Raw genomic sequence first — 25,497 nt, 5'->3', positions numbered from 1 at the left:
ATGTGCGTGACATATCCCAAAACTATGACACCGTCAGTGACAGTAACAAACTGATCAGGTCTGATTGCAGTCTGCTGTGTGGGGACTTTCACCTGCTACTGTAGGGTCTACCTTACAGTAGCAGGTGACTGTTGTTGATTTGGGGCTGTATAAATAAAACTGAACTGAAAACTGAACCTGCCCCAAATTTCAGTGAATCATGCTTAACTGCGGTCAAAAAGCACAAAGACCAACGAGTCTGACTGGATTCTTTGGTGGGGCCCTGATGACTGCTAGGAACAGGCGGAGCTGGACATAAATTTGACATATTTAAAGTCTAAGATGACCTGAAAGAGGTGCAGTTAACCATGGCTCTCCAACAGTTTGTGTGCTGCTTCACTGTGGTGATCATTTTCTTCTGCAAAGGTGAGAAAATGATTTGATTGGTTGTTCTCTTTCTATAAAGCAAAGACATGAACTGGTGGGTTAATGTTTAAAGGTTTTATGTCAAAATTATCAACATCATCAATGAAAAGTTGAAGTTTGTCTCAGAAAAGATGCAGATTTTCTTAAAAGCTGTTCTAAATATAGAAACTAGACCTAAAGATCTACAATCCCCTCCCCCTAAAAAGTGTTGTGTTTAGTGTGATCAGTTCTTCAAGTTCGAAGAAAGCAGTCAGTGCTTACTTTCACAGGTTTGTCTGTGTGTTCTCATTTCCAGGTTGTCACTCACAGCAGCCCAGTAAGCATCCAAAGACATTTGAACCTTGTCTTCCTTCTGTCAGCTGTACAGTAATGAGCACATATAAAACTGTGATGTCCACATTTGAGTGTGCTGACTTTGGTTTTTCTATAAACTGTGATGTGATTTTGTTCAGTAAAATTTTCCAGTTTTCTGACACAGAGGAGGAACATTTGTGGATCACATGTAAACCACAGTCTAATGTTAAAATAACATCCACATAAATGTCACTGCTCAGGATCTCCCAGCAGAGCATTGATCAGTGTTATCTCTCTGAGTGGTTTTAATGTGGTGGCTGATCTGTTTAGCTGTGCTCTCTCTTCTCTTGTCAGCATGTGGCAGAAGTGCTGTGAACAGCAGCAGCATCACAGGAGTTCGTGACGCTGCACCAGGAAGTTGGCCCTGGTTCGCTGCTGTAAACACTTATTCTGCAGGGTCTCTGATCACCGACCAGTGGGTGCTGACAGCTGCATCCTCCGTACCAACGTGAGTCACTGCTGCAAGTTTACACTTTGTTGAGGAGTAATATGATGATGAAGGTGAAGTGCAATATTTATATGCACTAGAGATGTTTTTTTTTAAATATTTGCTCACTTCTTTTAACATTTAAAAACAACAGCTGTTACACAAATTGCTGAACTGCAAAGTACAGAGTTGTCTGCACAACAATCAAACCAGATGTCACATTAATTTAATTTCATCCTGTCGTGTTATTCAATTATACTGTACGATTCATAACCACACTTTATTTTCTTGTTCTTGCTCTGCCCACACATAACATAACATTCTATACAAAAACACACTGGTCTCGCCCTCTAGCTGCCATCAGCCTAACTACACTGACCGGCTGCATTAACATCTACTGTACAATGCAACTAATCTGATGCTTTCATGCAACCTTTGGAAAACACAGAATTATCAGCAGCACAATCACTGATCCAAGATCTGATTTTAGAAACTCATGAATGAATCATAAAGATGTAAGTTACATATCCGGACATGTTGGAAAAAGTTCCTGCTTTAAAAAAGTATCACACACAGTTTGTGTGTTTGCTGATGTTTGTTGAGCTTGCTCCTCTACAAACACTAGATCTCCATGCAGCACCTGAAACATAAACTTACTCAGTGTTATGGATGAATCTGACCATCAGAGTTAATTACTCATTTATGTAGTGCGCCAGCAGGTTCAACCACCTGAGCACACACACACACACACACACACACACACACACACACACACACACACACACACACACACACACACACACACACACGACAAAGGGCTGAAAGGAAAAAGGAAACTCGTGACATTGACTGCTTTGCTCTGTGACAATGATCAACATGAGGCACAATAAAAATGTCTGTTGTGTGTGAAGGGATTACAGTAGCATGGTGGTCTTGCTGGGCAGCAACAGGGTGTTAGATCCAGACCCAAATAAAGTGAGGCTGAACGTGATAAACGCCACCTGCCATCCTGGATTCAACTCGTTGACTCGTGAGAACAACATTTGTCTTCTGAAGTTGTCGGCTCCTGTGAATTTCACAGACTACATTCAGCCGATCTGCTTGGCCTCAGAAAACAGCACTTTCAACAATGAGACCAGCAGCTGGGCCATCGGCTTTGGTGACATTGGTAAATCATAAAATATTTATTTGATTTTACAGCATTATGTTGGAGTCTTTAGAAAAGCTTGATGTTTAAATTCTCTCCAAACAGAGGCATTGAGATATAACCTGCAGGAGGCAAAAGTATCAGTAGTGGGAAACGATGTGTGCAAAGCCAGATTTCCATGGATCCCAGACAGCATCATCTGTACTAGAGAGACGAATTCATGTTGGGTGACCACAACTTTATTTACTATAATCTGTTGTTGACTGTCACTGAGATAATCTCATCTTTAGTCACACTTTGGTTTACTTGTTTTACTGTCGTTGTCTATAAATATTCATATTCATATTTAATCAAAGGTCTTTTTTTCTTTAAAAAAAACCTAATTTATTTGATGAAACTGATTCCTTTAAAAGAGCTGTCTGAAACTTTCTGTCTGTGGAATCGTCACTTTCATTTGCACCAAAGCAGCTGAAATGGATTCACAGTGGTTCATGTTTCCTAACTGGACAGACTGACATCCATTAAGTTTTACGGACTGTGATATACTGTGATGATCAACTACTCCCTTAATTTATTTGAGCAGTTTGCAACAAAACTACCAACAAAGTTAAAACTTTCTCAGGTGAAAAAGGTCAACTTCTAAGAGTTACACATCTGTATCTGTCCTAATAACTTTCATCACTGTCTTTCCACAGGATAAACTTGGAGCGCCACTCATGACTCAGAGTAAATCAGTCTGGCTCCAGAGTGGAGTTTTCAGTGTGCCTGGATGTACAGCATCTCCTTCAGTCTACACTCCTGTGTCCCAGTACCAGAAATGGATCAGCGACACAGTTACAGGGACACCACCAGGCTTTGTTACCTTCACCTCCCCACACAGTTCATTACAAACCACTGCTCCTCCTACTGCCCCTCCCACTTCTCCGACATGTGTGGGTGTGTTTTGCAGTGGGGAAAACCTGATCCACTTCACTCACTTCTCCTCTCTGTGTGTTCTCGTTGTGTTGCTCCATGTGTTTGCTGGAACTTTTGGAAACTAGATCAACACATTTACTCAAGTTTAATACAAACATGAAGAACATGTCTTAACCAGGTAGAAGAGCTTTGCAATAGCATAAAGACATCATCCTGCCCCTCAGATTTTAACTATTTTTAATAGCAGTCTCAGCTCTGGAGTAGAACCAACTGGATACAAGCACGCTGTAGTGCAGCCAGTACTTGATTATTCTGTTCTTGTTCATTTTAGACCTGTCTCCAAGCTACCATTTCTGTCAAAAAATTCTAGAAAGGATTGTATTTGAGCATCTGCAATCCTTTCTAAACAGTCATAATATTTTTGAGAAGTTCCAGTCGGGCTTCAAAACCCACCAGAGCACAGAAACTGCCCTCTTAAAAATGCTTAATGATATTTTATTAATCACTGACTCAGGAGACCCAGCTGTGCTCCTGCTCCTAGACTTAACTGCAGCCTTTGATACTGTTGACCACAGCATTCTGATCTCCCGTTTAGCGCAATGTGGTATCAAAGGTATCCCCTTGGAATGGTTTAGGTCGTACCTCTCCAAGAGGACTTTTTCCGTGAGCCTTGATGATTTTATTTCTTCCCCAGCTCTTTTTACTTGTGGTGTCCCGCAGGGATCCGTATTAGGCCCAATTCTTTTTTCAATCTATATGTTGCCCCTAGGCCTAATCTTTAGGAAGCATAACATCTGCTTTCACTCATATGCCGATAACACCCAGATTTATCTTCGGTATCAAAGGTATCCCCTTGGAATGGTTTAGGTCGTACCTCTCCAAGAGGACTTTTTCCGTGAGCCTTGATGATTTTATTTCTTCCCCAGCTCTTTTTACTTGTGGTGTCCCGCAGGGATCCGTATTAGGCCCAATTCTTTTTTCAATCTATATGTTGCCCCTAGGCCTAATCTTTAGGAAGCATAACATCTGCTTTCACTCATATGCCGATAACACCCAGATTTATCTTCGGTTTAATAAAAACACCTCTACGCCCATGGAATCGTTAGTCAAATGTCCCGACGAAGTTAAAACCTGGATGGCCTCAAATTTTCTTGCCTTCAACGAGGATAAAACAGAGGTAATTATTTTTGGACCAAGCGGTAATTTCAATGCCCCAGATTTGGACTTATGCAACCTAAAATGTGCTGTTAAAACGCATGTAAAAAACCTGGGGGTTTTCTTGGATAGCAAACTTACATTTGAGAAACAAATTAATTCAGTTGTCCAGCGGTCCTTTTTTAAATTAAGGCTCCTATCCAAAGTGAGATCTTTTCTATCCTATAGAAACTTGGAATGAGCAATTCATGCGTTTGTTTTTATCTCAACTGGGTTACTGCAATTCACTTTATGTGGGTGTCAGTCAGTCCAGCTTGGCCCGGCTCCAACTTGTACAGAATGCTGCAGCTCGCCTTTTGACTCGTGTGACGAAACACCAACATATTACTCCGGTGCTTGCTTCCCTTCATTGGCTTCCAGTGCGTTTTAGAATTAAATTAAAAATCTTACTTTTAACTTATAAAGTGCTAAATGGCCAGGCACCGGATTATTTGTCTGACCTTGTGCAGCTGTATACGCCCTCTAGAGCCCTTCGATCAAGTGATCACCTACTCCTTACTTTACATAAGTCTAGAATGGTAGAGGATATCGCGCATTTGCGGTTGTGGCACCGAAAATGTGGAACAATCTACCTCTCCACATTAGAAAGGCCCCAACTGTTACTCTTTTTAAATCGCATCTTAAAACATATTTTTTTACTCTGGCTTTCAAAACTGTAGGGGAGTTACCAATTCTTTTATCCTAATCTGTTTTTAATTTTTATCTGTTGTTGTTATTAATGCCACTGTTTAATTGTTATGTTGTACAGCACTTTGGTCAACGCCCTGTTGTTATTAAATGTGCTTTATAAATGAATAAATGAAATGAAATGAAATGTATATTTATAGTAATTATAATATGGGAACATTTCCAAACTGTCTCAAGTGTAAGGTCAGAGTGGGCACTAGGTTCCACTGCTTGTGGGAATGTGCTATTATCCAGTCATTTTGGAAAGAGGTCTGCGCCAATATTAGTACAGCCATTAGTCATCAGGTGACAGAAAACCCATTAATGTGTATATTGGGATATATTCCCGTCTCACTGGTACAACATGAGCATGTAATTCAGTCACTGTTAATGTTGGTCAGGAAAAGCATTATGTTGAGATGGAATTCACTAATCCATCGTTCCAATCAACATAGCGGGCAGCCTTGTGGGGATTTGAACAGCTGTTTCTTTTTTCTTTTTCTTTTTTTTTTGCCTGTCCCGTTTGGCTCTTTTGCCATCAGAATTATTGTCTAAAGACAAAGAAAGATGCCCAACGGATTTACTTTAGCAAATTGACCATCCCAGCCTTGCCATAATGGTCCATTTAATTCACCTTTTATTGTTTATTTTATTTTCACTTGCTGAATACGGGACAGACTTGACTGGAAGAAAGAAGGGGAGAAAGAAAGAGGGAAAGAGAAACAGCTGAGAAGAGGGACGGGGGAGAAGGGCAAAAAACAAAAACCAACAGAATGGGCAGAAAATGAAAAAAGAAAAAAAATGCATATATCAATCACCTGGGTCACCTGCTGAGAAAGAAAAAAGAAAACAAGCAGAAGAGAACAAGAGTAATAGAATAAACAACATCACAATGATATATGGGAATATGACAGTAAATACTAAATGTTAAACATTATTGTGCAGCACATAAGATCAACAGAACACAGTGTGCTTTGAGGTAGGAGCCAAAAAGGGTGTAGTTTGTGGGTGTGATCACCCGTGTGTACACCTGTGAGCATGGACGCGCTTGTTTTTTTAAAAGGTTCCTTCATGTAATGATTTGCTAGAGGGTGTGGGGGAGCCACAGCCCCGTCCTCCAGGGCATGAAGCAGGTATGGAGGAGATCAAAACTCCAGACATCCAGAGGCCCCCAGAACACAAGAGACCAAGGAAGACCAACAGAGGGGCAGCCGCGCCACTGTCCCAGTAAGAGCTGAGGAGAGTCCCAGATGAGGGCTCACTCAGCAGCCGCGGAGCAGAAGCCAGGGGGAGTTGCAATGACGCGCCCGTGAGCTCCGTCGGCAGCCAGCTGTGCCTAAGTGACCGAGCCCCAGGCCGAGAGGCCGGGGGCACCCCACCTCCGAAGTGGCCCGAGCGAGCCCCAGGCTCCAGGCCCCGATAAGCGGCCGCCAAGGAGTGAGCCGGTGTGTACCTGGACGCCCACCCCCAGACACAAAGAACCACCAACGCACCGATGTCTGAGGGAGTCCGCCACTGGCAGGGGAAGTGGTGGTGGGGGGAGATAGGTCTCCATACTTTGGACGGCCTGAGATGTCCCCAGAGAAGTGGCGTCTGATACCCAACCTGACATATAGATACAAACATACAGGCACACACAGACACAAACATCCATTCCCACCCTCATGCTCTCATATGCACTTACTCCACACTCAACCAACGTGGAGACAGACATAAAGAGACGCTGTACACACGATCACACTCCCCAAGCGTACTCTACGAATCAGAATCAGAATACTTTATTGATCCCTGGGGGAACCGGGTCTAGGTACCCTTGCCCCTGGAGGGGGGAACTGCACCCAGACCCAGGTGGTGTTACCCTTTTCCCTGCGGTGGGGAGAGGCAGACCGCCCCGACTCCGCAGCAGCAGGGAGGCCCAACAGCTGTTTCTGCTTTTTTTATTCTTCGATAAGCCTGGGCCTAGCCAGCGCTGATCAGCAAGAACCCTGTTATCATGGTTCCAAAAAGATAGATGTCTTCAATGGGCTCTCCCAAACCCAGGCTTCTCGTCAAGAAGAGGGTGTCAATTGCATTCAGGGACCAGTTGATCAAATCCATAATTCCTTTTTAGGTTTTAGAGAACAGACTGTGAGACTCTTCCAGGGTAGAGGGAGAAAAGTAGACAAGACAGAGACATGAGAAAGCCAAGCAGGAAGGATAAGGGAAGGGAGAGGGAGAAAATGCGACTGCCTTCGTCAAGAGCCAGAGAGAAGAAGAACTGGAACAGTTTGCTGTGGTTTATTCTGTTCCTGTCATAAATAAGAGTCTTTGCTCTCCTTCCACATTTTTAGGAAGGAAGTTAAGAAGAGTGAGTGAGTCGTCTTCCTCTGTGGGCCCAACATCAGGCAGCAGCGACACATTTTTAAAAACCCAGCTCACTGCTTCACGGTTCCACCTGTCAGTTTCTGCTCTCTGTGCTGGGATTCCCAGAGGAGGTTCGGCGTGGTGTTGTTTTCCCCTGTCGAGGGTTCAGTTTTTGTGGCCTGAGTTGGACGTGAGTCATCCTCTGATACGTATTTGGAGTTTCGTCTGACGATGGAAGCTGGTATATTATTTCTGTCCTGGGTTTTAGCCAGTTTATAATCCATAGGAAAAATCCCCACAAAACACTTAAAAGTCATGAAAATTCATTCAGATTTTGCAATTTGGTGACGAATCCATCGGATACTCCAAGATGAGCTGACAGAGTTCCTCTGACAGCTGAAGACAGATGCTGGGACCAAACAGGAGGATCCAAAATCATTTAATGTACCACTGACAGACAAACAGAGGACAAAACATCGAGAAATCCTACCAGTGGTTAGAAAAAGGCCAGATTAAAGGGACAGCACAGAGGCTCTGATCACGGCAGAGAAGAACAGGACCTAAGCATCAGATCTATAGATGCAAGAGTCTACCACAGCCAACAGGATTTTTGTTTATTACAAAAGTTCACACATCCAGGCATCCACTGACAATTCAAGGACGAACCATATCAAACTGGGAATGCTGACTTGCATCTTAAACTCCTGGCTGTCAAAATGTGAGACTTAGAGGATGCAGAGTAACGTCCTTAACATCAGATTAGAAAGGAAAAACAAAAAGATAGTTTCACGTCTCATCAGTGTTGCTCATGGGGGGTAAATGTGCAGTAGGTCTCTCTTCGACTACAACAAAGTATGGTTCAGGACTGAGATGTGGAGAAACAAAACTGACTCTGCAGAGCGACTGACCAACATTCCAGAGGATGAGATAAGATAAGACTGCAGCGACTCACAGAAACATAGAAGCCAAACAATTGAAGTCAGTTTCATTTATATATCACAAAACCACAACAAAGTGGCCTCAAAGCACTTTGAATTGTAAGGTAAAGACTCTACAGTAATAACAATGATCCACGTGTGTGGATCTTTTTGCTTCACCTCATGGAATTGAATAGAATAGCCCTTTATTGCCATTGTACTGGAGTACAATGAGTAAAAAAAAAAAAAGACTCCAACAGTTTTGTAAACACATCCTGTCCCTATCCTTCCCCTCCACCTCTCTGTCCTACTAAGAATCTGAGGTAGAAATCATCTTCAGCAGTCTGAGAAAGGGAAGTGTCAAAAATTATAAGTAAATAAATAAAGTTATCTGCCCTCACAAGATGCACTCACAGATATTTTTCCAATCGCCTACAAGAGTGTGGACAAACTGAGGAGACAGTCATCTCAATCTTCAGTGAAAAACACAACGTAGTTAATTACAAAACGAAAATCCAAACACACATATCGCAAGATGCCCATTTCTAGGCATGGGCCGGACGTGTTGTTGTCTGAAGGTGATACTGATGCCAATTTGGCACGAATGGTAACGTAATCTTATTGAAATTTACAACATAGTGAAAGGTCTGTTATCTCCAGCTTAAAGCTGCGTCCACACTTACAGTCCTCAGGCAACCAGAGACCAACAACTTCTACTAACATAGCAATAACTAAAAGTGAAAATAAATAAGAATAAATCAGCAGAAAAAATAAATAAAGCAAAACTAACACACAAACCGAGTGACTCGACTTCTTGTAGTGACCCACTTCGTCTTTGTTTACCTTTTGATAGTAAAGTTATTGCAAAGCAAATATGATCGAGTTTCCTGTAAATGTCCCTGAACGGCCCTGCTGGAAGCTGAGGTGTGTTTGAGGCGGGAGCGTTCACAGCTCTGTTACAAAGTTTCCACAGAATTCCACGTCCACTAAAGCCATTTCATTCTTTTTCTTCCCCTCTGGGATTATTTATCTTTTATTTATCCAGGTGAAAGTCTCGCTGAGGTTAAGATCACATTTCCAAGAGAGACCTGTCATCATGGCAGCAAAAGTTACAACACATAAAATATTCCATACAAACAAGTGAGTACAAACAAAGGTTATATTGGTTGCTTTACACATATAAAACACACAGACAAGAGGGAACAACCCAGGGTTTAGCAGGCGAGATGCAACAGTCAGTGCCTCTCTTTGCTGCTGGTTGTGAAAATGGATCGCACAGTTGCTCCAATAAATAAGAAAATAACAAACAAGGTAAATTGGAATATTCAATAATACAAAATATCATGAAATAGTTCTTATATATAAATGTCCCAATATATATCACACCAAACTGAAATATAAATACACTTTCAATTAGGCTGTCCCTCTTAATCACTGTTTTTTTCTCCGTAGAGGATTTGCGGACATTAAAGGTGTACCTCCTTGTACATCCTTTAATCGTTTCTACTGGCAGATTTCCAAAATTTTCCCAAAGTTTTACTTAAATGAGGTTTGGGATTATGGAAAAATGGGGCTGTGACAGTGTGCTGGTTGTAAGTAGCAAATATGAGCCTGTCCAGAATGATTGTAATGCACTAAGCAACAACACTAATCCAACTATAATTTGGGTGTGCAGTATTTCTGGATTCTTTTCCTTTCTTTTAGTCCAAGATGAGAAAGAAGTGGAGGTTGGAGAGGATGCAACTCTCGATTGTCAGGGTCCCCATGAAGGCAACATCTTACGGGTAGCATGGACCAAGAGTGACCTGAAAGTAGATGATTATGGCTTCTTTTACCGGGAAGATCGTCCTTACAAAGCCTACCAGCATGAGTCTTTCAAAGGTCGAGTGGAGCTGGAAGACCCAAACATGAAAAGTGGAAAAATGTCCATCATTCTTCACAACGTCACCGTTAATGACACTGGAACATATGAGTGCCACATCTCATATGAAACAGATCACAGCCAGAGATCTGAGATGAAGCAGGAAACCAAGCTGAAAGTTACACCTGCAGGTGAGTTGAAGCCTCGAGTGTGTCCTCTGTAACTGTTTGTCCCTCAATGAGCAAGACTAGCTGGTTAAATCAAGAGTAAGAATTCACTCTTCCTGCTTTCATCCATTTTATTAGTCATGTCCTGGCTTCAGGTATATACTCTTATGATTATACATTTATTGAACTGGTTTATTAGTAAAATATCAACTTCCAACAATGCCAAGATACGTGCATCTATCCACTTTCCTCCTGTTCTGCTACTACTGTGTGAATCACAACTAAGCAGACAGACAGCTCTTTGACCAGTGACAGGTGTGCTGGCTACTTTATTAAGACGGCCCTTCAAAATGCAAGCAGAGTAAAACTAACAGACATCAACAAACATATACTTCAGTCTGAGAGTTATACTTGTCTGAGATTTTATAGTAGCTACACCTATGGTATTGATTTTTAATTCCTCTCAAGTTATCACATTTACAAACTTGGGAGTCCACGAAAATCCTCCATGAACGTTTTACAGCTGAGGGGTAAAAAACAAACAAGGTGCAATGAGACCTGAAGTTACATAATAGCCTGTTTCTTAAAATTAACTTCCCTAAAAATCACAATTGTATGTAAAGTACTAAAAAATTATAATTGAAGACACGTTAAAAACTCAAAATACTCACGGGCAGTGTTTTCCACAAAGTCACAAATAAGGATGAAGTTGAGTTGTGTTCATTCATGACTATTTAACCAGCGCACGTGTGAGAAATATTTCCTGCTTCTGACTTTGCTAGGCCTCGACTGGTTATCGCAACGCAACCTATGAACAGACAAAGCAATAGCGCCACCTGTTGGTGAGATTTAACCCAGCACACTCCCACTCATTTCACAGTCTGAAGGATCGGGCCCAGATGCTGCGATAGCGTCTGCCAGATGGAAGGAGAAAAAAGAAAAGAAAGAGTCCACGTGAGAGGTGTGAGGGAGGAGGCTGCATCACCAGGAAGCCTTGCTCACGCTTGTGAAAGATGTCCTGTAAGAGAGAGAGAGATGTTCTGATGATCTTGGCAGCTGTTTTAACTATCTGATGTAGCTGGGGTCACCGACTTTGCAGTTTCTGAACCACATCCCTGCTGAGTTTGTCAAATAGTTTTTGGGGGATAATGGTGTTGAATGCTGAGCTAAAGTCTATGAACAGCATTCTGACATAGGTGTCTTTCTTGTCCAGGTGGGAGAGGGAGAGGTGAAGAGCAGTGGAAATAGTATCCTCGGTCGACCTGTTCGGCCGGTATGCAAACTGCAGCAGATCCAGTGATCTGGTGGCATGTCACATGTGGCATGACAAGTTTCATGAAGCAGTTCATGATGATGGGGGTCGAGGTGATGGGACGGTAGTCATTAAGCACACTGAGGATTTCTTTGGCACCAGGATGATGGTGGTGGACTTGACCAATTCCTGAGTTTTGTTTTCTTTCTCTGTAAGGTGATAATGGGTTGCCTGACTCATTTAATTTAATTAATAATAGAAACATTAATAAAACCCTTTAATTCAGCCATTTGCCTCCCTGTCTCCTTTTTTCAATGCAGACTAAATATTTAATAATAATAATAATAATACATTTTATTTGAAAGCTCCTTTCAGAACACTCAAGGACACTGTACACAGCAGAATAATAAAAGCAACATAAAAGCAAGCAGTGTACACATTTTCAAGCATAAGACATGAAGAAAATTTAAAATAGCAGAGTGGAGAGGTTATGCAGGATAAGCTATTTTGAACAAGTAAGTTTTGAGTTGGGACTTAAAGAGAGAGAAGGAAGAGACATTTCTTAAATCAGGAGGTAGGGAATTCCGGAGTCGTGGAGCGGAGCAGCTGAAAAGTTATGGTAAATGGCCTGTATTTGTATAGCGCTTTAATTAGACCGTAAGGACCCCAAAGCGCTTTACACTACAACACACACACATCACAAGCTACATTGTAGCCAGAGCTGCCCTGGAGCGCACTGACAGAGGCGAGGCTGCCGGACACTGGCGCCACCAGGCCCTCTGACCACCACCAGTAGGCAACGGGTGAAGTGTCTTGACCCTCACCTTCTTCCAACTCAACAAAAGTGCCGTCAAACGTTTGTGCTGCAATATTTGTGTTTGTGCTGCTTCTGTGTTAAAGTTATTCATGAAAATGTAAAAGGTCACACATACACACGTTTATCCAAAGCAAACAAATTTGATGTCCATCAATTGTACTACTTTTGTGCTGGTATTATTTTAAAAATATGAGAAGAAAGAAGAATCTTTTTACAGTAAGAAGGGGGCTAGTTGACCTCAGATGACCTCTAGAAGCTTTGATTTATATCTCTGAAAGGATAGCAGCACAAACAACTATTTTTGCAGCATAAATGTCACAAAAACATTTGACACCACCTCTGTTGGAAAAGATGGGGAGCAAACTTCACACTCAATAAAAATCATCTATTGAGTATTTTTCTGGGTAACCGTAGAGAGTTTAAATTTTCACCTCCCTCTTTCCTATTAAACCCACAGGCCGTTTTAATACCACAGAGGCATGACACCGAATGAGTCATAACTCATGCAAACATCAACAACCACCCAGAGAAAACTCCATCAGTTACAAACGTTTTTGCACTGTCTTCCTCGCCTGTAAATAAACCCCAGGGGGTATTATGAAACATGATCATCCAAAATGTTCCTGAGCAGTTTCTATTTTTCATATTTTGTGCCAATTTATAAATACAGCCAGTCCAGCACTAGAAATAAGTCCTGAGCCATCAACACTGCGACCATGAATAAATCAGGAAGATGACGCTCAAAGATGAGCTGATAAACAGACTCTACTGTAATAACAACGATCCACATCCGTGCTTTATGAGCTGCCTGCATCATCTTATAGACTCAAATAGAATAGCCCTTCATTGTCATGTAAAACTAAATTAAAGGTTTAGCATGCCAACTGTACAGGAGTAAAAAAAATTAAACACATCAGGAATAAGCACCAATCAGAAGAGATGTATACAGTCAAGAGGAATACATATAAAACAATAGAGAGGCACACACTGTTCTCATCAGTTAACAGAACCAGTTTAAGTCAAGAGTTTTCTGGAGTTCAGATTCTGACAGTTGTGTACTTTTTCCCCTCCTTTAACAGGAAATAAATACAGAATAATTCGAGTCCCTGTTCATACTGCTCAGAGTATAAAACACTTGAAAATATATTAACTTCTTATAAAATAATATATCTCATGGTGTTGTAAACTATTTAGTGACAAATACAGCACATAGTTTGTACCATTATTAACAAAGAGGAAAAAACACATGAGCCACATTAGCTGTTTTTGCAGCAGCTCAAATGTGTCTACAAAACATTAGTTTTTAAAAGAAATATTTATTTATTTTAATAAAAAAAAATGCATTTTAGCTGTGCTGTAGTTATGTTTTTCACTGTATTCATTTACTCTTCAGGGACTGTACCATCAACTCAAACTGTAACAGCAGACTCAAGAATCAGGTGACATTTCAGTGCAGCTCGTTTCCAGCTTCATCGCTCTGCAGGAGATCCTCACGGGTTTGTTTGTCTGCTGGTCTTTGTGTTAGAAGCAACAGAGACGACATTAAACAGTAAACTGGTTCTTATGTAATGCTTTTCTACTGTGAGCACTCAGAGTGAGCCCTTTACACAACTTGCCTCATTCAAACATTCACACCAGCACTTTTTCTGTGAGCTTTTTGTCTAACATTTAGACTCCAATGACTGCATCTGAGAGCAACTTGGGCTAAGTATCTTCCCCGAAAATATTTAGGATGCAGACTGGAGCCAACCCTCCCATTAGTAGGGAACCTGCTCTACCCCCACAGCTACAACCACCCCAATCATTAAAATCAATGCGGTTGCTACAATCACTGTAATCACCATGGCTGCTATCTGTCCAACACGCCACTTTTCTCTCTCCATGTTCCCTCCAACATCCCTGTTTTCTCTCTCAGTGTTTCCTCCACCCGAGGTATCTTTAGTAGTCTGTTCCACCTTGACACTGATGGAGCTCCGCTTGTCTCTTGTTCTCCTCGTTCCGACAAAACACTCATATCTGCCCGCATCATTGAAGGTGACTTCCTTCAGAATCACTGAAACGTCTCCATTCTTCATCTCCGGGTCTCTCAGCTTCACCCGGCCTTTGTAAGACAGATGCTGATATTTTTCATAGGAGCGCTGCTCTCTGTAGTACCACACGTAGTCTGTCAGCTCAGGTCTGCTCCACTCCAGCAGCTCGATGGGAGCATCTGTAAAACCCCAACACTGGAGAGTGACGTCCTCTCCATGCTTCACTGTGATCACCTCATCCAGATCTAAACCACAACAGAAGAACAGTCGTTAGTGCTTCAGCTCAAAGAAAACTACGGGGAAAAACCCAAAAAGGTCAAAGTGTTTCATATGTGATGAGTGAATACACAGACACATCCAACATCCAGGTGAGACTGAAAACACGCAGATCTGCTGAAAGTAATTTAAACTCTAGCCAAACATTTGTGCTTGCACACAGGGCTGGAATGGGACAAAACCTAAATCATAAAATGAGGCTAACCCAGAGAGACAACTTATAACTTGTATTAATTTCAAACAATAACAGACCATGTTGATCATATTCTAATAATCCAGCTGAAACGCACATAACCAAGAGTGAAAATATAATATATGTAAATGTGTGATCAGTGTGATCAGTTCACACATGTAAATAGAAGCTGAGGTATACATCATCTGCAGCAATCTGAGAAAGACAAGTGTCACAAAATTATAAATGAATAAATAAAATTATCTGCCCTCACTTGATGAACTCCAAGATATTCTCGTCCGTCACACGAGTGTCGTTTCAATCAACCATTCAACGCTGAAAACCACAAAGTAGTGAATCACAAAGCGAAACTCCAAAGACGTGTGACAGGATGACTCAGCAACAGGTGAAAACACATTCTGGGAATCCGAGCACAGAGCGCAGACCTACCGCAGGTTACACTCGTTACCTGCATGTTTAAATTCATTTTTCATTCGTGTTCATTTATCGTGTCTGACGAATGTTTTCGTAAACTTTGAGAAAGTTTAAGAAAGTTCACGAAAACACGCAGATCTGCTGAATTTCGTAAACTTTGCTGAAGCATTTCGTAAATATTTCAGCAAAGTTTACGAAAACAGTCGTTCCTCACCGATGATGATGATGACCTGGCAGGTCTGTTACCGACAGCTAATATCTGCGTCCACACATGAAGCGAGCAGAACAGAAGCCGAAAGTGGACCGCATCCTCCAAATGCAAGGATGGCGCAAAAATAAATAATAATAAAAAAAACACACACACGCATATATCAACCAGTTCCTATTTGTTTACCTTTTGATAGTGAAGTCCAAATCATCAAAAAGAAAAAGAAAACAGATATGAGCCACATTCCTGTAGTTTAAGTGATTCCAGCGCAATCGCTTAAAGAAAGTACGTATTGCTGCGTGCAGGATCCATATATGCAATGTCGATACCAACTCTTGTACAGATACGGATCAATGAGATCGACACTTTAGATGCGATATCATCGAAGAGGAGACCCGACTGTGTGTGCAAGAACCGCTGCTTTCACAAGTCACAGAGCCGCTGCAGTTTGTTCCTCCGCCTCCTTTCTTTTGTTTGGATTGTTGTACTGTCACGTGACTCATGTAGTGTCGGGCAAACAAGTAGCGTCAACTATTACACTTTGGGAGTGAGAACGTGTTGGCCTGAAAACACGTGACGATGTGAAACTACACTCCAAGATGAGCCGAGTGCCTCTGACACCTGGGGACAGAAAGAGAGGAGGATCCGAAATCATGTAGCTAATGTACCATTGTCACACAGACAGAGGACAAAACATCAAGAAAGCCCTTTATTGTCACTGTGCAGGAATTAGATTGGTTGGAAAAAAACTTTGTAAAGATATCCTCTCGTCTGCAGCAGTTTGAGGAAAGGAAGTGTCACAAAATTACAAACAAATAGCTGAACTACTTCATAAAGTCAGTATGTCCTCACAAGATGCACTCCCAGATGCCAAAGTTGTTTCAGTTATTAGTGAAGAACACAAAGCAGTCGGTTACAAAACGAAACTTCAAAGACGTGTCACATGATGACTCAAGTCTGACCTGTGCCTTGATAAGGAACCCGAAAAAACACCAACTTCCTGCCAAGATTCTGGGAATCCGGGAATCCAGCACACAGAGCAGAGATCTGGCAGTCGGTACTGGTTGCTTTATATTTAAATTAATTTTCATACAATGTGTCTGGTGTTGTTGTCTGAAGGTGATACTGACACCAATTTGGCACACGTAATCTTCTCAAAATTTACAACATAGTAGAGGCACTGTTATCTGCAGTGTAGTGGCAATTCCTTTTGTTTGATAAACTAAACATCCCACAATTAAAAATCTACAAACCACTGCTGCACTGAGATAATATTTTGTACGCAGGCAAAAGAAGTCCACTGTCCAAACTTGAAAGTTGCACTTTTTATAGTTTATTAATCCAGTTTGGCAATATCAAGATCCATTTTTTCTTACTTCCTGCTGCTTCTCCTGCTCTGGTAAAAAAAACCATAGGCCCACCCCAGTACGTGCTGGTTCTATACCAGTCTCTTTATTTATAGAAAAATGGCCCTACAGTTATTACTGACTGACTTAACAAGGTAAACACCAAAAAAAAAAACCCAAAAAACCATTGAAACAAATATTAACCTGCAAATAAAACTTGTAAATAAACCCAAAATATAAGTAAACTAACAACAAACTTTAACTAATTTCAAAATAATAAAAATAAAGAACAAATAGCTCCAACAGTGCCAACATCGCTACTTCCAGACTTGGTTGTACTTTGCTTTCTTCTGCTTGTGTATTAATGTTTCAGAGATGCAACAACCATTTCCTGATGCGAAACAAAGAGCGGAACAGGACTGTGGTTATCTTTCATGAATGCTGCGGAAACAAGCCGACTCCTGAAAATGAACTGTGTCCACATGTCTTTGTTTCCATTCTGTCCCTGGAGAGTGACCCAGTTGTTCATTAACATGAACTCATGTTCACCACTTGCAGAAGTGAAAGTAATGCAAGCACAGCAAACATCTACTTAAGCAGCCGTTTGTCTTCATGTCAGTGTTTAAGACAATCAGGAATCTTAACCACCCACAGCACTGGATACAAATAAAAACAAGAGGAGTCAAACATGTGCAGGTCTATTCTTTACTTTTGTGATTTCTGTGTCAGCTGAGGTCTTTTGTTGCTATAAAACCAACGACTTGATCAGTTGTGTTTCTGTTGTTCTGTTGTTTTGAAATATTTGTATTTGTCTCCTTTTTGCTAAACAGCATCATACCAGCTAACCAGGCCCCTGAAGTGGAGGTTAAATAAAGCTGTGATGTATAAAGCTGCTTTTCAGCTGGTTAACAAGAGAGTGGAGAAGAGATCTAACTTTGTATATAAATAAGACTGAGCACGCATCAGTACAACCCGTCTACTTCTTCCTTCTTCTCTCATTAGGGATCGCCACAGCAGATCATCTGCCTCCATCTCACCCCATCTCTACCATCCCCCTCTAACGTGCCAACACTGCTGATTTTCTTTGGCGAACAGAAATCCAAATACATTTCAGTTTTAAATGTCTAATGGGATGAAAAATGAAAATGAATTTCAGTAGAAATACCACAAGGAATTATCAACACTGATATAAGGCACAGTCATACATGAACAAATGAACAGTTAACAGTCTGTAGTTGATTAGACATTCATTTTCATCCAGTTGTCCAGTTCAAGTTAGCGGAGGGTGATAGAGTTGTGGCTGGAGCCTGTACAATTCCCCAGTTTCAGAGAGTCTTCAGGAGGCACATGTAGACTCTGCCCTGAAGCAGCAAACACACAGGAGAAAAACACAGTGGGCACATCTTAGTTTCACTACAAGGCTTTGAAAGGTCTGCAAACAAACGATGAATGAAGCTGAAATATAAATGTGCCAGCTTGGACTACTGATGGGACACCCAGCTGATTTCAAAGAGTCCTTGATGGTTAGTACCCACGTCTTTGGTGTGACAGGAATGACTCATTTAACCCACATGGGCCCATCACAACCGTTAACAACAGACAAGTGAAACTGTATGAACACCTCAGGCCTGTTAGGGACACGACCCTCTCAGTGATGTCACAGCTAAATGGAGAAGGCCCCATCAGTTACAGAAAGCATTGGCACTGTTCTTCCTCATTTTTAGATAAAGCTACGGACGGAATAAAAAAACTAAACACAACAATAGCCATCAACCTCCTGACGAATTTCTATTTTTCATATTTTGTGCCATTTTTGCAAATACAGCGAACCAAACACTAAGAATAAGATCGGAGCCATCGGCACAGCGTCAATGAATAAATCAGAAAGATGATACTCCAAGATGAGCTGACAGCAGGTCAGAAGGAGGATCCAAAATCATGTAATCTATCACTGACACACAGACAGAGGATAAAACATGAAGAAATCTTACTAGTGTCTAGAAAAAGGCCATTCCTAAAAGACAGCACAGAGGCCCTGAGCACCAGATCTATAGAAGCCAACACGACCCTGCAGGCTGTGTAAAGGTGTCACAAAGACTATCCAGCACATGAGATGCAAGCTAGGACAGCGTACAACCAAGTGGCTGGGAGATGGATCCCCAAAAATCCATCTGGGTCTGATGATGTGAAATCTTTGCTTCTTTGGTGAATCTTACATGTGGAATCAACCTGAATACACAATCACTGCTTTGTGAAACAATTACATTTCACTGTGAAAACTTCACAATGAATAACAAACACAACCATCCTGATCTTCACTCAGTGCAGTTACATTGCTCTGACATTTTCTCAGAAGCAGCTCGAATTCCTGTAAAATCCCCAAGAGAAGTGACATAATCTAAACTGTATGTCACAAGCCTAATGTTTTACTTTCTGTTTAACCATCTACTTCCTGCCCCCCCTCTGATTCGTGTGAAAGCTTAATGCTTCCTATAATCACTCCACTGTCTACAGCCTCCTGTCACAGATGAACACTCTCCAAGTCCTCCTAATTTTTCCGTCGGACACTGGCGCCACCGGGCCCTCTGACCACCACCAGTAGGCAATGGGTGAAGTGTCTTGCCCAAGGACACAACGACCGAGACTGTTCAAGCCAGGGCTCGAACCGGCAACCTTCTGATTATAAGACAAACTGCCAACTATTGAGCTACGATCCCCTTGGTGGCAAGACGGGTAGAGGGGACAGAGAGAGAAAGAGAAGAAGAGGATCTAAGACACCAAGATGGGCTGGTGATCTGAACCAGGTCAGAGACATATGGAGGAGAGAGATGATGAATAGCCTTAAATGTGTACACGAGTATTTTGAAATTGATACAATATTTGACCAGGAGCCAATGAAGCTGCTGCAGGACAGTATTGATGTGGTGGATAGAAGGAGTCCTGGTGATGATACGAGCAGCAGAGTTCTGGACGCCTTGGAGCTTGTGGATGGATTTTTGAGTAAGACCAAAAAATAATTGAATGACAGTAATCGATCCGGGAAGTAACACGGCTATGAACAAGAATGGCAGTGGCATGTGGAGTGAGAAAAGGACGGAGCTGATTAATGGTGCACAATTGAAAATATGCAGACCGAGTGGCATTATTAATGTGTGAATTGAAAGACAGAGTACTGTCGAGGATGACACCCAAACCTTTCACAGAGGAAGAAACGAAGGCGTGCACCGAGGACAGCATGAGTAGTTGTGACTGACAGGTGCCTACACCATAAATCATTAGAAACTGAAATCTATACATGTGTTTTTAATGTTTGCTGCGACCTGATGGTCAGTTTTTAGTGCAAACTACAAACATTCTGATAGATGCATAGATCAAACACTGCAGTAATTAAAACCCGACAAGAGCAAAGGCCTCTGGATAGAGTCTTTGCAGTTTGCTGATGGCGTCAGTGAAGTCTTTCATGGCTGTTTCAGCATTTTCATCTGGTGCTACATAAACTACAGAAGGTCTGCACTGGATAATCAACAACACAATTATCTATCTACATCAGAGCAGTAAGTGCGCACACTGTCAGACATGTGCACCAGGATTTAATGTAGAAGCCCAAACCACCTCTCTGCCACATTGTTTGGGAGCTCATTACTTAACCACACATCCATGAAAAACATGTAATGAGCAGCAGTGGATAACCTTGTGAGGGTTACAAACAGAACATCAAATCTCAAACAGTACACTTCATTTTGAAGATCTACAATCTACAGTGTGAAAAACCATCAGAATGAACATTTAAAAGGTAAGTAAACAAATTTGATGTCGAGGACACAAACCCCAAAAGGCACTGAAGAAACAGTAAGACACAACAAGCGAAAAAGGAAGACTGAAGCTATAAGTACACAAAGGCTAATAAGGGTAATCACATCAGAATGAAATAAAAGATGTGAAATCAAATACAAGAAACAAAAGGGTATCAAAGTAAAACAGGAAGCAATGTAAGAAGGGAACAAAAAGAGCAAGATTAGCATTAAAATACAGGAGAATATAGAGGAGACAGAATAAACTGGAACTCAAAGAATTAAAGATAAACTACCAACAGAAACTTCATTGGAAAAGGTAACAAAAACCTGAGATTATAATCATAAAGAAACCAACTAAGAAAAGGTCTGAACAGAATCGTGGATTGTAATTTAATTTAAGTTTGTAGCACACAACACCAGGTTCAGTTTTAACTGCCTGTCTCACTGATATAAACTGAGCCAGAGTTTCTAAATGCCCATCCTGCAGTCAGTGTGTGTTTGCAGATGAAAGGTAGCAGTGGGCAGTGTTCTTGCAGGACCACCAGTCTAGCCTGTGGTTAACAGATGTTCCACAGCACTGTAGTCGTTCAGTTTCCTGTTTAACATGAACATGTGAGCAGACTGCAGAGGTGCAGGTGTTTCACACACCGTCACATGTTTTATTACACAACGTTTGAATCTTTTGACAGGAGAATGATTACATGTAAGTGCTTTAAATCCATTAAACTTCCATTACTACTATTCAGTCTTTGACTGGTCCATGTTTTCTTCATTTATTTATTCATTAAAGCATAATATTCCAGTTTAAATATGCGGTGTTGCACATTGTTCAATCACAGAGATGTGACGACCACAATCTGACAGATTAAACAGGAACTCAGAAGTGATGCTCAGTGATCACGCCAACAATGTCATCACAGTCTTCAGCCAGTCTCTCCCTAGCTTGGGTGGCTGGTGCTGTTACCACAGGGATAAGGTCACTTCCTGTCACATGTGTAATCAGAGATTTGTATAAAGAGTCAAAAGGAACTGAGCTTGATAAATAACTGAAGAGACTAAGAGTGTTACCTGTGGCTCTCCATCGATATAAAGATACCATGAGCAGAGTGGAGATGAAGTATGGACAGAACACGACCAGGTGGAGGGAAACTCTGGACACAAGGTGGTGGGAGGAGGGTTCATGGGCAAGGGTTGTGTTTGTAGGTTTGCCTGCAGAGAGAATCTCACATGTTCAGGTGAATATGTGGATGAAAAAAGAGGTGAAATCAGAGTGAAGCTCCTCACCTGTGACAGTGATCCAGCTGGATGGAGACTCTCCATGGCCGCTGATGTCACACTTGTAGAGGCCTTCATCAGACCTGGAAACATGCTGGATGGTCATGTGACCTGTAGGCTGCTTCCTGATGAGGGAGCCATCTTTATAGAAAGCAGCTGGGAGGTTGGAGGGAGTGGTGTTTGTTTTACAGAGCAGAGTGACGTCATCTCCCTCCATCACAGGGAGGACAGGACTCTGCAGGATCACTGATCCACCTCAACACAGAGACAAACTACAGCATTTCATCCATTTACACACAGCTTTATCAACACTAACTCCACACACTCAGCTTACCAGTGACTGTCAGGTTAACCATGTTACTGATGGGACCCTCTCTGGACTCACACCAGTAAACTCCACTGTCCAGTGGGTCGATGTAACTGATGTCACAGGAAGAACCAGCTGATCTTCCCCACTCATCTCCACACTCAGCTCCGGTGTCTCTGCTTGTGTTTCTCCTCAGAGTCCATCCAGCAGAGCTGTCGTCCTCCTCACAGCTCAGAGACACAAAGGCTCCTTTAAAGACCTGAGAGCTGCTGGGACTCACAGTCAGACGAGCTGTGAGGAAGATGCATATTAAGTACAAGCCAGCACTGAGGTCCAAAGCAGACCTGCTGTGGTGAACTTTGTGAGCTCAGTCAAAGCTGATCAGTTTTTTTTTTAATGTGAACCTCCAAGAAAGTTAGAAACGTTTCTTCAGGTGAACATACTTCCTTTATGCTTTTGGTAGCATCGATGAACTTTCAGCAGGCTCCTGGATAGCTTAGCGCAATAACTATGATATCATGCCACAATATAAAAAATGCTCAGAGCTTCTATTACGGTGTAGCTGATATCAGGTTTAAACTGTGACAGGAAAAGGTTACTGACCTTGGTTTGTTGTGCAGATCAGCAGTGAGGTTGAAACTAAAGAGAAATAACAGGTTAGTTTAAAGCTTCACATTCAGGAAAAAAGCAGCAACGCCATCAGTCTGGTCGATCTACAGACTGAAGAAGCAGAAAACAGGAAGTGGTTTTCTCTCTTTTTGTCTTCACAAACTGGATGTTTGTGAAGCAACACAGTGAGAGTCCTTTCTTTTTAATCCTTTTCAGAAACCAAAAAACATCACAGCATACTTACAGAGCAGCCAAAGTGAAGAAACTTTCTCCATCTGCAGGTGCTACTGAACTTTGATCGGTCCACACTAGCATCAAGCGAGACCCTCCTCCTCCTTCCTCTCTTACAGGGTGGTAGTTCTGTAGTTTCCACCTCTCATCATTAAGAGAAAAAGTTTTCTTTGGCTGAAACATGTCAGTAAACATATTTTTTAGATTAGGTCATGAGCAAAATGAATGAATAAAATCTAGAAACCAACAGACACTGAAAATCTTGTTCCACAGCTTTATTAAACTCCTCCCAAACCTCAGTTTTTCCTTCAGCCTCAGCCAGATCCATACTTCTCTGTGCCTCTGCAGCTCCACAGACTAACCAAGCCTGACAGAAGTCCTCATTCAGTTTGAAGATGCCCTTCACCTCCAGTCTACACCATCTGGGTCAGGGATTATCGCCACGTGCAGGTACCCTCCGACCAACTAGAGGACCACGCCTCTCTCACTAAAGGAGATAAGAACTGAAGATCTCACAGATTAGGTCCTTTGAAATATATTCTCGTCCCTTTTACCTTTGGACATGTCAGGCCTGTCACCTGCAGCTCTGCTCTGCTCCTCAATCGGGGGGAAAAAAAGGTCTAAAGACAGATGAGGAGAAAAGGTCAGCTTAACATCCATCAGCCACACTACAATGCTCATGAGAAGTCACGTCATCCTTTTACAATTACCAAACTCACCACCAGATGGCGCTCAAACACGACGAATTAGATCACTGCTGTTCAGGATGTCGGCCTGCAGTCTGACCTTCAAAAAACCTGTGTACTCCATCACACAACCACACACTACAGTGGGCAAAGCCATGTTAAACACAGGAGAAACAACTAAACTCTGAACAAAGAACAGGAGGACACAATACTGTTTAAAGTTACGCTCATGTGACACATACAAGTTTAACAGCTCTGCTTCTGAGTGAGCCCAGGATATGAATCTTGTCAGTCAGCTAGGATGCAGTGATTGAATGAAGGCTGCTGAGTAACAGAGTTTCCACAGTGTGACAGGGACTTTCTGTGACCTGCACTGGTTGAGCCATTAAAAAATGTTTATGTCATGTCTGTAAATCATGTTTTCTTTTATTCCAAATGCTTCAAATTTGAACGTGACTTTAAATGTAACAACTCAGTTTCTATGGATTTGACTGTGGATCTGACAGAGATAAAGATCGACCCTGATTTTGAATCGAGTTGGAATAAAGTTGAACAAAAATTCTTATTCTGTCAGTGATTTACCTTCATGGTGAAGTTGAAAATGTAATAACTGCATTCAGTTGCCTTGTATTTGTGACATGTGCAATGACAATAAAGTTGGATTCTATTCTAAAGGTCAAAAGGTCACACATACACACCTTTGTTGGATTTGAAGAATCATCTATTGAGTATTTTTCTGAGTATTTGTATAGAGTTTGAAATTCTAGTTTTAACCCCACTTTTATGTCATAAAAACAGTTAACAACAACAGGCCAGTCTATAATAAGGAAACTGTCATTTCACCTCCCTCTTTCCTATGAAAGCCACAGGCCATTGTAGTACCACATGGCATGACCTGAACTCTGAATGTGTCATAACACGTGTAAACACCAAAAACCACCCTCACCACACTGATGACCAAACAGAGAAAACTCTACAACTTGTTGTCTCTCTCCTCTTCTGTATATTTTGTACACTAATGACTGTCGCAGTACACAGGCCAACAGGCATTTCATTAAGTATGCAGATGACACAGTGATTGAAAACCTCCTTCACGGTGAAGAGGATTCCCATGGACCTGTTGTGGATGAGTTTGTTTCGTCATGTGAAGACATCCCCCCATCCTGCTCTAACTGTGTTATAAGTTATAAGTATTTGGGGGTTGTTCTTGATAAGTTTCTGTCCTTTGAGCCACATCTTGCTGCTACAGTTAAAAAGGCTCAGGTTATTTGAGGAGGTTGAGAGGTTTTAATGTTTCATCTGAAATGACTCTTTTTTTATAAAAGTTTTATTGAATCTGTTTTAACCTTCTGTATCATTGCCTGATATGATAATATGTCCTTGAATAATAAGACCAGACTCAGCAACCTGGTTAAAGTGGCTGGTCAGATTTCAGGGAGGTCTCAGGTCCAGCTTGTGGACTTTTATAACAGGCAGGTGCTGAGGAAGGCCACCTCTGTCCTGTTGTGTTCAGATCATCCTCTCTCTAATGATTTTCAACTGCTTCCATCAGGTCGTCGTTACAAAGTGCCTGCAGTGAAGATAAAGAGACATAGATTGTCTTTTGTACCTACTTCTATTATCATGGTTAATAACACTAACC

The 25,497-nt window shown here is 41.7% G+C and overlaps 2 protein-coding genes across 5 annotated transcripts in view; one reads left to right on the top strand and one right to left on the bottom strand.

Moving 5' to 3' along the window:
* The first annotated feature begins 266 nt into the window (after positions 1 to 266).
* LOC145425659 (chymotrypsin-like protease CTRL-1) lies at positions 267 to 5,274 on the top strand. Its single transcript, XM_080298887.1, has 6 exons — positions 267 to 405; positions 701 to 721; positions 1,054 to 1,207; positions 2,098 to 2,354; positions 2,439 to 2,560; positions 3,029 to 5,274. Exons 1-6 carry the CDS (start codon positions 348 to 350, stop codon positions 3,371 to 3,373), a joined length of 957 nt encoding a protein of 318 aa, XP_080155013.1. The 5' UTR covers positions 267 to 347; the 3' UTR covers positions 3,374 to 5,274.
* An 856-nt stretch (positions 5,275 to 6,130) lies between these two features.
* Positions 6,131 to 25,497, bottom strand: part of LOC113019546 (Fc receptor-like protein 5) — a 37,505-nt gene continuing 18,138 nt past the window's right edge. The window contains exons 1-6 of one of the 4 annotated variants that reach the window (XM_026163303.2): positions 23,183 to 23,341; positions 22,933 to 22,968; positions 22,357 to 22,620; positions 22,032 to 22,277; positions 21,816 to 21,956; positions 20,242 to 21,731 (exon numbers count right to left, since the gene is read on the bottom strand). In XM_026163303.2, the coding sequence (XP_026019088.2) occupies positions 21,625 to 21,731; positions 21,816 to 21,956; positions 22,032 to 22,277; positions 22,357 to 22,620; positions 22,933 to 22,968; positions 23,183 to 23,213 (825 nt within the window). In that variant the 5' untranslated portion in view covers positions 23,214 to 23,341 and the 3' untranslated portion in view covers positions 20,242 to 21,624. Of the gene's footprint in view, positions 14,762 to 15,793; positions 18,315 to 20,241; positions 21,732 to 21,815; positions 21,957 to 22,031; positions 22,278 to 22,356; positions 22,621 to 22,932; positions 22,969 to 23,182; positions 23,342 to 25,497 lie in introns of those variants that run through there. The other 3 variants (XR_013906378.1, XM_080298888.1, XM_080298889.1) reach the window with 3 other exon arrangements.

This window comes from Astatotilapia calliptera, chromosome 3, assembly GCF_964374335.1.
Source record: "Astatotilapia calliptera chromosome 3, fAstCal68.1, whole genome shotgun sequence".
NCBI lineage: Eukaryota > Metazoa > Chordata > Actinopteri > Cichliformes > Cichlidae > Astatotilapia > Astatotilapia calliptera.
The sequence above is the reverse complement of the archived record's forward strand: the minus strand, read 5'-3'. Positions and strand labels throughout refer to the sequence as shown.